This window comes from Callorhinchus milii, unplaced genomic scaffold (assembly GCF_018977255.1).
Source record: "Callorhinchus milii isolate IMCB2004 unplaced genomic scaffold, IMCB_Cmil_1.0 Scaffold4, whole genome shotgun sequence".
Classification (NCBI taxonomy): Eukaryota; Metazoa; Chordata; class Chondrichthyes; order Chimaeriformes; family Callorhinchidae; genus Callorhinchus; species Callorhinchus milii.
Genome location: NW_024704745.1, coordinates 74411166 through 74429451, shown reverse-complemented (window position 1 = coordinate 74429451; position 18286 = coordinate 74411166). Strand labels below are relative to the sequence as shown.

Here is an 18286-nt window from a genome sequence, read left to right as displayed (position 1 = left end):
AGCATTATTATTTTAATTGTTGTCTTAGACCATCAGTATTGCCTTGGATCACTGTGGACCTGCCTTTCCTGGTTCAATTTCAAACGGCCCACTTGTTGTGCATCCCTCGCATCCTATTAATATATTTGGTCTTGCGTTTTGACCAGTGCTGAAAGCCAGTATTAATTATAGAATCACAGAGTTCACAGCACAGAAGCAAATCAATCTGTCCATTGAGCCTGTGTTGCTACCAACTCATCCATTCAAGCTAACTGCTGGCTGTTGAAATAATCCCTCTAATAATTGTGTGTTTCAGAGAATTGTATTCTGAATGTAGAATGATATCTCAGTACTTGCCTCTGCAATCCAATTTTCTCGCATCATATAAAATTGCTTTTTAATCAGACAAAAATCATGTGCCTGAAGGTGCACCAAGACAAATTAAAACAAGACAATTTTTTTTGTGCTCTGCTTACAATCTGAAATCTGCATGGGACCATATCAATATTTCATAAAAGATCTTCCTCTCCCCGCACAGCCCTCTGCGCTCACTCACAGACACCCACTGCACCACCCACTCACCTTTCCTCTGGTGAATTTTCAATTGCTGTCGCTCCAACTGTGAAAAGGTGAAAAGAAAATTACAGCTTTTACCTGGTGTTGGAAGACGGTAAAATAATTATCTTGGGAAAAGGAGAAAGAAAGCGAACAGCATTGCAACAATGAATGTGTTTCAAGGGAGAAATAGCTGAATGCAACATTGAAAGAGTGACAGTCCCCCCAAAAACTTGTATTAGATATTGTTATTCCATGAGAGTGTTTAATGTTCTCATACAGAAAGAAAAAAATAAATTATAATCCATTTCTAGAATTGTTTGAATGTATCCAGCAATTCACAACCTTATCTTTCAGTAACACAGGGATTGGTCTCAACAGATCTAATCCTTGGTTCAACTCCAGGAATTACCCGCAATGTACACTTTGAGGTCCCCAAGCCTTGGTTCTCTTGCCAACCTACGCCTAATACTCTCCATAATTAGGTAAACAGGGTGTGCCTCCAGGGAGAGAGTGTGAATTCAATTGAGGACACAGAGAACGTTCCATTTCTAGGTGGCTTACATATGTGCAACTCTCAGTCTTAGTCATTAAACATTTATTTTCACAACTTGACATAGTTGATTGTAGTCAAATTGAGCACGTGCAGGCAAATGAAAAATGTCAGCGGGGTTGACGTGTATCTGGAAAAGTTTCAAACTACGAGTTACTTTGATGTACAGTGTTTGCTTTCATGAAGGATAATATGACAGGTATTCTATGCCAGCAATATCCCACAATTGGCAATGAGATGAATGACCAGTTAATTTGATTTGGATAAGGGAAGAATAATGATCAGGGCATTGATCAGGGAGAACACCTTCCTTTTCTTCTTGGGATCTTCAATGCTGACTTGAACTATTAGGTGGGGTCCCTGGTTTAATGTTCCATCTGAAGGACAACACTTCCAGCAATGTTGTCCTGCTTCCCCATTACTATACTGGAGTGTCAACTTGGATTCTGAGCTCAAGTTATTACAGAAAAAATGTGGTCACTCAACCCACAGCTCTTTGTGGAACACTGCTATATGCCGTTGGTTGCCGCTTTTTGCCCACAAAATACACAGTCATTACACTTTACAGTATATTCTGTGAAGCCCAGAGACACATCTCAACAGCGTGATAGGGTGCTATATCAAATGCAAGGCTTATTATTATTAAGCCTTGATGTGTTGCTTGAACCCACAACCTTCAGACCCAGAAGTGAGAGCGTTACCGATAATAATATATAATAATAATCCTTACATTTGATATAGCACTTTCACTTTTCACGTGTTCTCGACGTCTCAAAGCGCTTCACAGAATAGACTGTAAAGTGAATTGACCGTATATTTTTGGGCGAAACGCGGCAGCCAATTGTGCACAGCAGTGTCCCACAAACAGTTGTGGATTGTAAATGACCAATTTATTATTGTTTTGCTTTGGGGGGATCATTATTAGGCATAATAGAGCCAATAGAGCCAAGCTGACACCTGCTTAATTGTTTCAGAAAATATACTCTTTCCTGATATCTATTGTGGAAAGGAATAGTTAATCTCATAAAATATCTTTCTTTCATCCTTCCAATTTTCAAAGCACAGCCTCCATTTCAAACTCTTTTGAGAGATCATCAATCGATCGGTCTATAAATATTTGCTGATCTGCATATTTATAGGGTGCACGCATTCTGCATTCCGCAGTTGGGCTTTGGCCAGTGCTTTCTGCATCCATGATGTAAGTGTAAGTCATATCCTAAAGCAACATTTTACCCACTTGTGATTGTAAATGTATTCATGGTACAATAATTTCTAAAGGTGTTTGCAGCTGTGAGGAAAAATATAGCTACTGTGAATAATCACCGCTGGTAACCATGGCATTTCTCACCTTCGGAAGAGATAATGGGATCCTATTCTGACCCAACGTCCATAATAGTGAATTATGCAGCTTACTCCAAAGTACCATATTGTTCACTGACTGGTTAGATAGAAATGTAAATATTTTTAGAACAGACTGAGGCTATTTGGCCCATCAAGCCTGTGCCACTGTACAATACCACTATAGTGTAACTCAAATTCCTTTCACCTTTATTATTGTCCTGTATTATGGAGCCAGACACCCAAACTTGATCTTCAATTCAGGCTATTTAATTGATTCTTATTCTCATGGTCGCTTTGTTATTCTTTGTTACTTTTAATTGTTATTCTCCTCATTGTGCTGTCTTTGCCTACTGTAATTACTTTAAATCACTTGTTGAAGTGCTCACAATGTCTTTGGTACAGCAAAGTCTCACAAATAGTTTCTTCAAATCATGAAAATACCTTCCCCAGTGCTGTTCTGGAGTGCCAAACTTTAGTCTCGAGGCCTAACATAAAACTGTAACGTGGAACATTCTGACACATATGTTCCACCAAAAAGACAAGTTTATTGGTATATCTATACCCTTAAGGCCATGTATGCTTCAATAAAAATAGTCTTGAGCCTTCTCTTCTCCAGTTGAACACCTGGGGTGTTTAAAAGAGAGACAGACAGATACGTGAATAGAGGTATTAAGGGATATGGTGAAGGATATAGGCATTGGGATTAAAAGATCTGCCAAGATCTAAACCCTGTGGAACATGTATAATAAGATGAATAGCCTCCTCCTGTTTCTGTTTCCCTGCGTTTCTCTGCATACTTTGAACACATGGCTCTGTCACTACTTTACTCCATAGCACTGCACTGACCAACTAGTGACTACGCTCCTTGTGGGAGAGGTAAGTGAGGTGTACTTGGAGCTGAACTGGCTCTAAGGTGATATGTTTGGTAACAGAATGTCAGAACAAGTCAACCCTCTATGGCGTTCTCTATTCCAGTTCCCTAGCCAGGCAGGTTTGCGGTATTTCAGGACGCTGCTGATGACAGCCCAGCAAGCCTGACTCAATGGCAGAACTTGGAAGGGCAGACAACAGCAACAACTTATATTTATATAGTGCCTCCCATGCAGGATAGCATCCCAGAGCGCAGCCCAATCACTGGGGGCAGGCGACGCTTCCCATTCAGCTCCTGTTAACCCCCAACAGCTAGTGTGGTCCTCGCAGCAGGAAAGCTTGCCAGGCAACGTTATCAATGACAAGCTAAGTTGCTTTAGTACCCCATCAGACACTGTAGGGTCTCCATGCCTTGGCTCTTGCCAACCTGCGCCTAATACTTTCCAGAATTAGGTAAGTAGGATGTATCCCTCTGTGGAGAGTGTGCATTTTATTTCAATAATTTCCGTGGAATTTCCATTTATAGGTGGAATACTCGGTGATGGGTTTCCGCATGTATCAGACACCCGGCTGACAAAAAAACTTATATGGCAAGCAGGCAATACTTGATAAATCTTCTCTGATCTAATGGGAGTACAAATTGTTGTGTTGATATGGACTGTGTACCGGGAGTATCACGTGCAAATACATTTCAGTTTGACAACCCACTTTGATATACTGCATTATAATAATAATTTTTGCATTTGATATAGTGCAGTTCACATCTTCTTGACATCTCAAAGCATTTCACAGAATATACTGTAAAGTGAATTGATTGCATTTTTATGGGTAATATAGACTGTGACAACAGAATTAAATTCTTTATATTTTAAGGGAAGTGTACAGCTTGCATGCTTTATGACTGGCCAATATTTATAGCGGTACTTTTCTAAACTTTTTAATACATAATAATCCAGTGGGAATTTATCTCAATTTACATATATTAATAACCCTTGCATTTGATAAGGCACCTATAACATCAAAACAATTCAGAGAACTTCACTATTAAGCACTGCCAAATATAACAACTGAGTATTTGTAGGCAAACACATCCAGTGAAGTCCCACAAACAGCCATGAAATAAATAATAATAATAATAATCCTTGCATTTGATATAGCGCTTTTCACGTCTTCTAGACGTCTCAAAGCGCTTCACAGAATATGCTGTAAAGTGAATTGACCGTGTATTTGTGGGCGAAACGCGGCAGCCAATTGCACACAGCAGTGTCCCACAAACAGTCGAGGATTGAAAATTTATCAATCTATCAATTTATTAGGGGAATTGTTGGCTTAGATAAGGTCTTTAAAGCCCATCTGAACAGGCAGATGGGATCTCAGTTCAACAGCTCATTTGAAGGACAGCAAGTCCAACAATCTAGCATTCATTTAGCTCAGTGGTTTGAGCACTCGCCTCGCAAGCGTGAGAACCTGGGTTCAATTCATGGGCAGACTGAAAACTTAGGCAAGCTTCCTTACTCCACATGCCTCTGTTTACCTACCAATATATAGGAACCTGGTTGTTAGTCGATTGGCAGATCACTTTCCGTGGGTAATAATTCCTTCAAAAATAATAATAATAATTTGGTCACTCAATCCATGACTGTTTTTGGGTCACTGCTGTGTACAATTGGCTGCCGCTTTTCGCCCACAAAATCCACATTCACTTTACAATATACTCTGCGAAGTGCTTTGAGACTTCCGGGAATACATGATAAAGCGCTACATGAAATGCAATTATTATTAATTATTATTATTATAAGTACTTGGCATTGCAAAGAATGTCTGTCAAGCTTCTTGCAGCTTGTCCAGCTAAGACCACCCTATCCATTGGGGGCTTTGGCTTGCAGGATTAAGAGTGGGAAGAATGTCTGGCACCAGTAAATCAAGAGGCAAGAAAGCTACCAACTGAACCAAGCTGTACCTGATGTACAAGAAAACATCTTTCAAACTACATAGTGATGGTAAAGATAATAAAACTGTTCCTCATAGTTACCAACCAGTAAAAAAGTTTCCTTTCTTAAAGATCGACATGCCAGAATCCTGCTTTTTATTGAATTCCGTCTCATTTCCTTTTTTCCTGGATGGGAATGAGGCAATTCACGATTACTGAATTCATTATATATTCCATCCACAATGTGGGATTATATTCTAATTATTCATTGCAGAGACATTCAATATGCCTCTGAAGCAAAATTCATTTCTGTCCATCCTTGAGAATTATTAACATGGAGCATTAACTATATTTAAGCCTCTTGAGTGACAGCATGATACAGTAATCATATTCTTACCTTTTCATACCCTGAGGACATTCAATAGACACTGGCGAGAGCACACGAACCATTAAACACACATTACTGTGTGATCACTGTAATTATATTCTATTCAGTCCTGTCTTTGAATACGTTGACAGTCTATAGTTAAGAAAATGTCTCCTGGAGAAAGGTCAGATTGCCACCCTCCTCAATCTCTTTCAAAAACAGAACTACAGCCACATAGTTCATTGCAGACACTTAATATGGGCCGTGTGCAAATGATAAGTTTGAATAAAAGTAAATGCAGTGTTGATTAAAGTAGTACACTGGCTCAGCTGGTAAAGCAGTGTGGATAACTGAACCATGTGAACCCGGAAGATCCCAGCCTCAATCCCTAGTCTGGTCTGAGCTGAGGTGCTCGTAAGGGCACTGCACTTGCCCACAGCTCCCCTGAGTTTGGAAAGGAAAGTTTATCCAGGATTTAATAATAATAATCCTTGCATTTGATATCGCGCTTTTCACATCTTCTAGACATCCCAAAGCGCTTCACAGAATATACTGTAAAGTGAATTGACTGTATATTTGTGGGCGAACGCGGCAGCCAATTGCACACAGCAATGCCCCACAAACAGTCATAGATTGAAAATGACTAATTTATTATTGTTTTTTTTTGGAGGGATTACTATTAGGCTCTGCGTGGAGTAAGGAAACTTGCCCAAGGTTTCACCCTCTGCCTGGAATTGAACTCAGGAATCTCGCTTGCAAAGCGAGTGCTCTAATCACTGAGCTACAGGACTCCACTGCTCTGCGACGATTTTTGCTCCTCGTTGTATCCAGTCCTCCCCGCTGATTGGTGCGTACATGCAGGCAAGGGATGAGGGAAGCTTCGGACTCCTGCAGTTGATTAGCAATGTCATAGTTTAGGCTCACATGTGAAGAACGATCATGTAGATAAAGCTACGTTGCTAGATCAGTTGAGTTTAGATCGGCAGATGCTCTATTCAGGCTGCATAGTCCTCTGGTCAGATCACCTGGAGTGCAACAACAACTTGCATTGTATAGCGACCCTCATGCAGGGTAGCGTCCCAGAGCGCTTGACAGTGGTGGAGCGTGACACCTTGCCTGCCCCACCATTGGCGGGCGGGCCTTCAGCCTCTCTCCCCGCTTCCTGATCCCAACCACTAGCTCAGGTGCTGATCCCTGACTGTCCAGCACCTTGGGACGTCCTCCTGACATGAAAGTCGTTATACAAATGTAATTTATTGTTGTGATAAGGTGCTGTATCAAATGCAAGGATTAGTATTATTATTATTTGTGTTGTTCCACAAGATTTGAATGTTGCCTTCAGAGGGGCAGGATTGCTCATGATTGAATAGTGCAGGTGCAAGGGTGGAACAAATCATCTGGAGTTCGGTCCGATGACCCTTGGAGATCAGCGAGTCTCTGCCGGACCATTTCTCTGCAGAATAAACATGAGAAAAAATTCCGCTGGATAAGGATTTCACTCCATTACAAAAAAAGTGATTTTTTTTCGGTCAGCCTGGTGTCTGACACATGCAGAAACCCATGACCACACTTAAGAGTATCCAAGCTGAGAATTCCATGCATCCCACATGCAGAGAAACCAGAAAATTATATTGGTTATTCTGAGAATCAAACATCCTCTGTGCAAAAAACATTGTCAGGCAGGACCAGAGTCTCAGGCTTGCACCACTGACAATACTGTGGTAGTGGAAATCGATCTTAAAAGTTTGAACAGTGAATGATTAATGCCCGAGCTGGTCACCAGGAGTACCACGTGAGCTTCTGGGTTCTTTTCATAAAATCACAATATTGGTTTGATTGAGGAAGCCCTTCGGCTCAAACAGTTTTCTTAAATGAATCCTGGCCTCAATCACCCTTCTTGGGAACATGTTCCAGCTGTCAATTATCCTGAGTAAAGAAAAACGTCCTGATCTGCCCTGAAATTGCCCTTTGTGATTCTAACCTCGTCTTGTTTTATGTACTTTGTTGGTTCATCCTAAAGCATTGTTCCAGGTTTAATTTTTTTCTCATCTCTGTCTCTCTCTCTTCCTCACCCCAACCAACCTACTTTGTAGGGTTTTGTGCACTTGAAATCACAGACTAGAATTCTTTTCCAAAACTAGTTTCACTTCAACAATGAGCTCACATGTATTTTGCAAGACATAAAGATATGTATCAACATTTCCTGAAGGAAACTGGACTTATCTAATTTATTGCCTAGTGTTTGACCTGCCACAAGACAAAACTCATTTATTGCAGGTTTAACTCTCACTTGTTTATGCTGCCTCGGTCTGTACTCACATCATTTGACTTTCTATAGGTATAAAATCCCCTTTGACAGCTCCTCAGGTAGTGATTCCAATTGATACAGTTTACAAATACTGCTACTTCTATTAATAATAATAACACTGGATGTATCATCTTGTCAAGACGTCTCAAAACACTTCACAGGATTTTACTGTGAAGTATAGTAACTGTGTATTTGTAGGCGAATGCGGCAGACAATTTGCACATCGCAATATCCCACAAATAGCCATCAAATGAGTAACCAATTTTATATGGGGGATTGTTGGCCAGGACACCGGGAGAAACTCTCTTCTCTTTCAAGTAGTACCACGGGATCTTTCATATCACCCGAACAAGCAGATAGGAATACAGTTTCACGTCTTATCTGAAGGACGACACCTTTGATAATACAGCCTTAAGAGGAGTCAGCCTACACTGAGTTCAAAAACCTGATGTGGGGGTTAAACCCACACATTTCTGACTCCGATGCGACAGTACTACCAGCCGAGCCAGGTTGACACTTTTATAAAGATCATTTGAAAGAATTGCACAAAGTTTGTCTGTTGAGAAGCTTGGCAGTTTCTCCATTACCTGTACCACTTACCCTGTTGTGGTGATAACATTCACAGTGCCCCAGTACACTGTGTGACTTTTGCCTGGTTTCTGCTCAGACTTGCAGCCAAAGCCATCATTTTGGGACAGAGAGTGCTGGTAAGCTGTTCAACTGTGACCCATCTTGACATGTGCACTTTCCAGTTAATGTTAATAGCACTGCTTTAACTCACCCTCATCTATAAATCCTTCTATTCCCTGGTACCTCCTTATCCGATCTTTTCCTACCCTATTCCTCGCTCACCTCCGCCGCTCAGCTAACTCAAGCTTGCTGCACATCTCTTACCCTGTCCATGCCACCGTCAGCCTTCAGTCCCTATGCTCCCAAACTCTGAAACTCTTACCGTCTACCACCTCCCCTTTTCTTTCTGTCTTTAAGTGAGTATTAAATCCTACCTCTTCAAACCACAGCCCTCTCTCCCCTTACTGTGTCCAACCCTGTCCCTGTGAAGTGCTCCAAGACTTTACCCATGTGAAGAGTGCCTGATGCAAAAGGTACTCTAAAAATGCAATTTGTTGTATAAATGCATACTGCTGTGTTGCTTTAGCTCACTGCTGCAGACTTCACTTCAGTCTGCAAAATGACCCCGTTGACGACATTGGGCAAGTATACATGTGTCAAAGTAAACGCACGTGAAATGAAACAAAAAGTTCCTTTAAGATATACATTTTAATTGATTTGGCTATACTGGTATTTACATTTTACTCCAAACATCTGGAACATTCAATTGGGTAAAGAGCGGTATTATACTCGATGCTGTTGACTGAACAGAGGCAGTTGGATTCTGTGCAAATGTGTAGTGTTAAAAAGTCTATTTAAGAGACCAACTCATCTTTCTGATGGTGGTAAATATGGCAGATTTGTTTTGAACCGTGGCTGTAAAAATCTACTATAGGTTGCAGCCTCACACAATTTTTATTGTGCGAGTCCTCTTAAGCATACGACAGTAACGTAAGATACAGTTTATAAATCTGCTTAAAAAGAAAACGGCAACCAATGTGCAGGCTGCCTTTGAAAGAGATTTTATGGGCAATCCAGATTTCATGATAATTCTCTGCCCCATTTTGCACCGTAAAAAATCTGGAACAATTTCAAAATTCATCGAATGATTTCCCCCCCAACCCGTTTCAAAATGTCATTGAATCGGTTCTTTAAAAATATTAACATTGTGGAGTACAAAATAAAATGACATGTCACATCAGTTGACCTCTATAAATAAAGAGGGTGATTCAATGAAACTGGTTGATTGGCTCAGTGGGTTTCCATTCCCCACCCAAGCGTTACCACAACACATCAGATATACAAAAGATGTTCTTTTAAAAATACATACCAACTGCCCAATTTAACAGATCAGGTGAAATCCCCCTAGAGATCGTTCTGTTACCTTGTTTTTAAAAAAAACTTTGTAAGCATTCCCAGGAAAGAACTTCAATGATTATGAAAAAGGAACGCGTGGTTCAAATGACTATAATTCCCGAAGAACAGCGTATATAAAAATCAGATGTTTTATCAAAATAGTTTGTTTCATCAATAAATACCTTTCATCAGGATCCTAATGAATCTATATTTGAAATGAATATATTTTAAAGCATTTTATACATTTTAATACATCAAGGCTTATGTTTTAAGGCTCATTCACTTAGACTACTGCTTCTTTACATCATTTTATACATAGTGAAGAATAATAATAATCCTTGCATTTGATTGGCGCCTTTCACATCGGGAGGATGTCTCAAAGCCATTCACAGGATTTACTGTAAATTGCAGAGACTATATCAGTAGGAAAATGTGATAGCCAATTTGTGTACAGCAATGTCCCACAAACAGCCAATACAATTAATTTAGGAACCGACCCATAGTGTTGCACCTATTTGCACATTGGGGGTAAAAGATCAAGGCAACAGGGCAAGTCACTGCTGTATCACACTGTGCACTAACATACCTCACTCACCTCTGCTATTTCATATGCAATGTTATCATTTTTGAAGCTCATCCTTCCTGGAGTCCGGACCACGATAACAAAAAAAATTCTTAATCTAGCAACTACACATTTGCAAGCTTGAAGGATATTAAAACTGATTTTTTTTTAAAAAAGACAAATTAAAAAAGTTAGCCTCATAATTTACAGGCTTACAATATTTACCATCATAATAATCCTTGCATTTGATATAGCTGTTTTCACGTCTTCTCGACGTCTCAAAGAGCTTCACAGAATATACTGTAAAGTGAATTGACTGTATTTGTGGGCGAAACGCAGCAGCCAATTGCGCTCAGCAGTGTCCCACAAACAGTCAGGGCTTGAAGTGAACAATTTATTATTGTTTTTTTTTCTTGAGGGATTATTATCAAACGTGTGGATAAGGAAACCACAGGATTCCAAGCTCCAGGTCATGTGGCGTCTGTACATGCGATATTGCACGCACAGAACGCCACATGACCTGCAGCTTGGAGCTTGCATGATATTGCACAGAAAGAAACATACCGAATCAAGAGAGCAGATTTTTATCCCCAAGTTGCTACTACCCCAAAAGCTTCAGGTTTCATTGGAGATGTTAATATTTTGATGGAGAATATACAGCATAAAATTCCAAAGAGGGTAGCAACTAAATGAGATTTCCAAGCACAAAAATTGTGTCTTCAATCAAACCCTCGAAACCCGTAACTCCGAAGGTGCGGTTTAGCAAGTCTTTGCGTAACTTTGGTTTCAAAGTGAATAAGATTGAATGAGCAGCTTTTTTTGATATAATTGCATGCATTTCAATAAGAATCTGACTGGGGTTGGGCTCTAGTTTGGTTTCTCCTGGACATTGATTGAGGTACACACGTGGGCACAATTTAGTCATGAATTTCCCTTCCCCCGGGCCCCAAATTCAACCGGTCCATCAGATAATATTTTCTTTGTTTTCCTCTCCAACCAGGAGGGACCATTTGTCAAACTCCTCGTTGAGGGATGGGCTCTGGCTGGGCTGTTTGTCTGAGCTCAGCGAGCTCAGGGATACTTGGCTGATGTGCTTGATCCGGTCCCACGTACTGAACTTTGGAGATTCGCGCCGTTTGTCGTCCATCCCGATGCGGATGCTGATCTGCGATGGCGTGAACTGCTTCATGCGTCCCTGTGCCCGGAGTTCGAGCTTTTCAATGTCTGGCTTCTTGTAGCTGAAATAGGGGAAAGATAAAAGAATCATAGAGGGGGCCATCTTGCCCACTCATTGAAAGAGCTATCCAATTAGTCCAACTCCCCCGCTCTTTCCCAGGAGCCTTGCAAAAAAAAATTCTTTTCAAGTATGTATCCAATTGCCTCTGGAAAGTTATCATTGAATTTGCTTCCACCACCATTTCAGATTCCAGATCGTAACAACTCACTGCGTTAAAACAAATTTTCCTCATTTCTCCTCTGGTTCTTTTGCAATCGTCTTAAATCTCTGTCTCCAATTAAATTACCGACCCACCCGCCAGTGGAAACAGTTTCTCCCCCTCTACTCTATCAAAACCCTTCATAATTTTGAACACCTCTATTAAATCTCCTCTTAATCTTCTCTGCTCTAAGGAGAACATTCTCAGCTTCTCTAGTCTCTTCACATAACTGAAGATTCTCATCCCTTGTATCATTCTGGTACGGATCAAAAAAAAATACCATGTTCAAAGTGTACAAAGACAGCATTTGAAACAGCAGACTTGGCCTGCCCATGTTGAATGAACGAACGCGGGGGGGGGGAAGAAACAAATATGATGTAAAGTATCATTTAAAAACGATTTTTTTGTGGGCGTGGTGGGGGGCGTGTGGCAAACATAATCCATGTCTTGAAAATGTTAACGTGTTTGGAAGCAAACTGTTAAGTCACACTTATGTTGTGATTGTGGAACTGGATGCCATACATATGGACAGTCTCAAGTAAGGTCAGAGACATGAAGAAACATTTTGCCCCACAAACTGTCAAAGCACAGAATAGATTTGCAGCAAATCAGTTGGTGTCGATTTAAGCTTCTTCAAAAACAAAATTGGATAGGTATCTTGTTTGCATATGGATGGAGCTTTTAGTGCTAGGTTTGGGCTGAGGTAAGCAAGTACTCCAAACTTGCTATGGTTTGTGCTGCTTTTGGCAGTGGTGATTGTGGTCGTGCAATTGGAGATTTGAAGAAAGGGGCTCTGTCGTCACAATTCAGGATCACTAAATGTTCTACAGCTTTTTAATTGCTCAGGAGCTCGAGTGGGTGGTAGAGAATTGACGATATGTTGCACTGTGCACAGTCTGTGGAAAGATCATAGGTGAACGAGTCTTTTTTCAGTCTATGCTCTTTCGCTTCCTAAACTTCCCTGATTGAAGAAACAAAGCAACACCAATGGGGAAGAAGATGTCCAGTTACTTACAGTCTCAGCAAGAGCGATGAGACCACAACAGAAACGGAGGAGGCTGCCATCGCAGCAGAACCCATCCACGGCTGCAAAACTAGCCCAATAGGCAAAAATATTCCTATAAACACAAAAGTGCATAGCTCAGCCACAAATCTCTACAATATTCTAGTACCAATCGCTTGAATTATGTTGCAGGCATCAGAAAATCTCTTTTAAAGTTAGCATCTCCGAAGAACTGTTCAAATAAATCTTTTTGCCCCCCTTCCCAAGCACAGACCTGTCAGTGGGTTATAAATGGACCATAAAATTACTGTGTTTGATCTCCTTTCCTGTATGCAAAGGAAGATCTGACGGCTGATCAGAGTTAAACCAGCCTTTTTACATTAAGAGTTGCCTACAGAGACAGAGTAGCCTGTAGAGTCAGCCTGGCTCAGTGGTTCCCGAGTGAGAAGGTTTTGGGTTCAAGCCCCACGTTGGGACTTGGAATCACATCATCTAAGCTGACACTCCAATTCGGTGCCGGGGGTGCATTGCATTGTGAGAGATGCCATCTTTCAAATGAGATGTTAAACCGAAGTCCCATCTGCCTGCTTAAGTGGACGTTAAAGATCCTTTGACACTATTCAAAAAGAGAAGGGAGGTTCTCCCGGTGTCCTGGTCAACCAAACCAGGGAAGAGATGTTTGCTTATTTATTTTCTTATTTGGTCCCCTCTCAATAAAGGTGGCTTTACCTCCCCCCTTTGTTCCGGTTCCGATTACACTTTCAATGTTAAACAACTTTCTCTATCAGACTTTTTGTGAATTTTCTTTTTAGTTCGGATGCAATTGAAAGGCCTGCTTTGTTTGTAAATGAAAGCGATTTGCATCCTACACAATTCACACGGTTGAAATATACAGCAGTTAAAAGTGATAATAATGCTATATTCTGGCATGTAATAGAGTATGACATCATCTGGTTTGTTAGATTGCACGACTAAAATTACTTTCTGAAGTTGCTTTTGACCACACCGTGAGCACAATACAGTGCAAACTCACCTTAGGATCATCCCACTAATGTGGTCAACAAATTAATGTAGACATTTTCCCCCAAAATGTGTTAGTTGCACCTTATAGTACATCTCAGTGGCCACTTCACAGCCTGGTCATGCATATTTACAATGTGACAGAGACATTTATTCCCCTGTTGAAATCGCCTTCTCAAACCAGATTTGCTCCCAAACGTTAAACATTCAAGTAAATTTATTAGGAATGGCTTCTTGTGGGAGGAGGGAAGATCAAGATTAGTCAACCCTAATGTACCTCAATGAATACTCTGCTTGTTGCTAACCTGTACCTAATACTTTGAGATGTCGAGGACATGAAAAGCACTCTATCAAATGCAAGGATTATTATTATAATCATATTATAATCCACACGCCTAATAATAATCCCTCCAAAACAAAACAATAATAAATTGGTCATTTTCATTCTACGAGTGTTTGTGGGACATTGCTGTGCGCAATTGGCTGCCGCATTCGCCCACAAATATACAGTCAATTCATTTTACAGTGTGTTCTGTGAAGCGCTTTGGGACGTCCTCCCGACGTGAAAAGCGCTATATCAAATGCAAGGATTATTATTATTATTATTATTACAACTACACTTCCTTATTTGTTTTGGTGACTATTTTATATTGATGGCCCCTGGTTTTGGTCTCCCCCACAAGTGGAAACATCTTCTCTATGTCTACCCTATCAAAACCTTCCCTAATTTTAAAGACCTCTATCAGGTCACCCCTCACCCTTCGCTTTTCAAAAGAGTCCAAGCTTGTCCAGCCTTTCCTAATAGGTATAACCTTGCAGTTCCAGTATCATCCTTGTAAATTTCCTTTGCACCTTCTCCAGTGCCTCTATATCTTTTCTATATGGGGACCAGAACAGTACACAGTACTCCAAGTGTGGCCTTAACCAAAGTTCGATATGCTATGATATGAGCAAGAGTTTAAGGAATTTGATATTTAATGATCATACACTAGAGACTGGTCTTTTGGTTAATAAAAATTCTAAGCAGCAATTAAGCAGATCTTCAAACATTAAAAAAAAGGCCAATGAATGAGAGAAAATTTATAAAGCTCATACTCACCAGCAGCGATGGGAATTCCAACAAGGTTATAAATTAATGCAAAGACAAAATTAATCCGAATTCGCCAAACGGTCTTCTTTGACAAATCAATGCTAGCCACAACATCCAGTAGGTCGTTCTGCAATATCAAACAGAGGAGCCATCTCAGTGTGGAATGTAAAAATGCAGAAACAGATTCAGTTGTACTTATTACTAAGAATTTTAATGAACTATTCTTGCCCTTGCTCCCCTTATAATAGAATTTAATATTGCAATGGAAGTGTTCATTAACATTGGCTCACTCTAATAAGTACAACATCTGCTGCTTCGATGGCCACATCTGTGCCTGTTCCAATAGCAATCCCCACGTCAGCTTTTGCCAGGGCTGGAGAGTCATTCACACCATCTCCAACCATCGCTACTGTTTTTCCCATGTCCTGGAGCTCCTGAACTTTAGCTACTTTATGCGAAGGAAGAACTTCGGCAAAAACCTTCTTGATGCCAACCTTCGGGGGGAAAAAAGGAGAGAAGTACAATCAAAAAACAATGAAAGAGAAGAGCTTAATTGAACAATATTAAAATCTGAAGGGTTGTCTTTTTATAAAGATTAAAACCTGTACTTATTGCTACAGGTGTCAGCCTGGCGGCTCAGTTGGTAGCATTCTCAGAAGCTTGTGGGTTCAAGCCCCTTGCTAGGATTCAAACTAATAATCTAAGCTGACATGTCAATGCAGTCCTGAGCGATGCACTGCATTACCATCCGTCAAATGAGTCTTTAAACTGAGGTCCTTCTATCTGATCAGGGGGACGTTAAAGACCCATTGGCACTAATGGGGCTTCCCGCCCCATGTCCTGACCAACAATCCCCCAAATTGTCATTCGCTCCATTGAAATACTGACTGCCCAGCGCCTTGGGGACATCCTCCCAACGTGAAAGGCGCTATACAGATGTAATCTTGTTGTTTTTGATACATTACCATGTACAAATTGGCAGGTAGATTTGCCTCCAAAAGTCTCCACACTTTACAGCATGTACTGTGAAAGTTTTTAAGATGTTCTCCCGACATAAGGTGCTATGCGTGGATTATTATTACTATTTTATCATGATTGGTGCCCAAGCCTTCAAGCCACATGCCCTTAACCTATGAAAATTACTTCCAAAACGACCTCACCTGACTACATCTCTCCCTGCCTTCAAAAACCTAAATCTCCAAAATCAACATCTCTCTTCAATTGTGTCATTGGTTAATATCTTTAAATATCTTATTTCCTTATCGCATGTCCTCCGCAAATATCTGTCAAATACTTTATGACATTCTTTTAAGTGGAAGTCTATATAATGCAGATTGCCATTAGAAGATTACTGCTTCATAATCAAGCACAGTGCCTGAATTAGGCTGTTCACAGAGCCATACAAACACACTGGTCTAGAATCAGGAGAATGAAATTCTAGATTGAGGTCAGCAAGATGTGGCATCAGTTGCAACGTTATCAACATTATGATGTTACTCAACAGCATACTGCATAAATTATATCATGTATTTAAAGGACCTGGACCAAATTATTGGTACAAATTTCAAACATAACTTTACAGCACATAAGTAACATCGATTCTCTAAAACCTATCATATATTGCAATTTGATTCATTTACAAAATCCTGCTGGGTAGAATTAGAGAATCACAGCAAGGAGAAGTGAGCAGAGTTTCTGAGACCTGTAGTTCCCTAAAGGGATTACAGCCAAAGCACAATAACTCCCATTGTAAAGTGAGGATTTTCAGAAATATTAAAGAAAACGACAACAATTTATGTAGCGCCCTTCACATCAGGAAGACGTCTTTTCACTCCATCCGATCTCATCTCTACAAAACTCCCATCCTCCCATCATGGCATCAAGCTCCTTTTTCAATAAGTCCAGGGTCCTGGCTTCAACCTCCCTACCAGTCAAAAGATGACCAAACGTGCAGTCGGCAAAACAACAAAATTACGTTTGTATAGAGGCCTTATAGCTTAAAAGGGGGCGGAAGAAGGTGGAAAAACAGAGGGACTCCAGAATGGAGAGCGTGGGCAGAATGACTGATAGGTCATCCACTGATGGTAGGGCAGCGTGGGTCAGGCAGGAGACATGAAGCATGATAATGCTCGCTGAACAGGTGAAGAGGGTAGGTTGGTACAGCTGCAGGAGATTGGGTGGGGCGAGGCCGTGGAGTTATTTGAATTGGAAGTGGAAGACATCATCACTCACTACCGTAATTAGAATGGTGTCCAGCTCCTTGGACTTCATCCTGGAGTCCCTCCAACTTGCTCCCTCCTTCACCTCGTTCAAGATCCATTTCAAGAACTACCTCTTAGACCACACTTTTGGTCATCTTCCCCCTCTCCAGCCCTCCCAGTTTTAATTAAAAGAAAAAAAAAATCTCAAACCTACCTGGGAAGCGATGGCCTGGGCAGTTTTGTGGTTATCTCCCGTTATCAGCACCACATCCACTCCCATACTGTTCAAGGTGTACACAGCCAGTGCAGCTTCTGGTTTCACAGTGTCTGCGATTGCTATCATTCCACACAAGGTGCCTTTACAGAAAAAACACATCAGTTGGTAAACTACTGGAAAACACAGCAGAAAGTTTAATGCTGTTAAATGAGCTTAAATGCTATTCAGGTCAATTTCATTGTAACTCGCACAACGTCAATTCCAGCTTGACATTATGGTTTCAGTGGATCATTTCTTATACACTTCTGATAATTTTATTTATTTTACGCAAATAATAATGATAATCCTTACGTTTAGTATAGCAGCTTTCATGTCAGGAGGATGTCCCAAAGTGCTTCCACTTTATACTATACGTGTTTTGTGGGCAAATGCTGCAGTCAATTTGCACACAACAATGTCCCACAAACAGTCATAGAATGACTGACCAATTTTATTTGGGAGATAGTTGGCCAGGACACCGGGAGAAACTCCCCATTCTTTTTCAATACTGCCATTGGGTACTTTAACATCCACCTGAACAGGCAGACAAGGCCTCAATTTGACTTCTGACCCGAAGGACGGCACCTCCAACAATACAGCACACGCTCAGTACTGCACTGGAGTGTCAGCTTAGACTGGACAAGTGCCAAGTCCTCACATTGGGTTTGAACTCACAACCTTCTGACTCAGGCAAGAAGAGGGCTACCAACCGAGCCAGGCTGACACGAGTCAACATCATAATAGTTTATATAAATCAACAATGTCCCATTGTCAGCTATTAGCAATCAATAAAACAGTCATGAATACACACTCTTCCAAAAATAGCTTTACAAAATTATTTTTTTTAATA

At 40.7% G+C, this 18286-nt stretch overlaps 1 protein-coding gene across 2 annotated transcripts in view; it reads right to left on the bottom strand.

Annotated features, from left to right (window-relative positions):
* Positions 1 to 11310: 11310 nt before the first annotated feature.
* LOC103177167 (copper-transporting ATPase 2) overlaps positions 11311 to 18286 on the bottom strand; it is a 55493-nt gene continuing 48517 nt past the window's right edge. For both annotated transcript variants that reach the window (XM_007891204.2, XM_007891203.2), the window contains 5 exons: positions 17395 to 17537; positions 15270 to 15473; positions 14989 to 15106; positions 12882 to 12984; positions 11311 to 11668 (listed from right to left, as the gene is read on the bottom strand). In XM_007891204.2, coding sequence (XP_007889395.1) covers positions 11395 to 11668; positions 12882 to 12984; positions 14989 to 15106; positions 15270 to 15473; positions 17395 to 17537 — 842 coding nt within the window. In that variant the 3' untranslated portion in view covers positions 11311 to 11394. The remainder of the gene's footprint in view (positions 11669 to 12881; positions 12985 to 14988; positions 15107 to 15269; positions 15474 to 17394; positions 17538 to 18286) is intronic.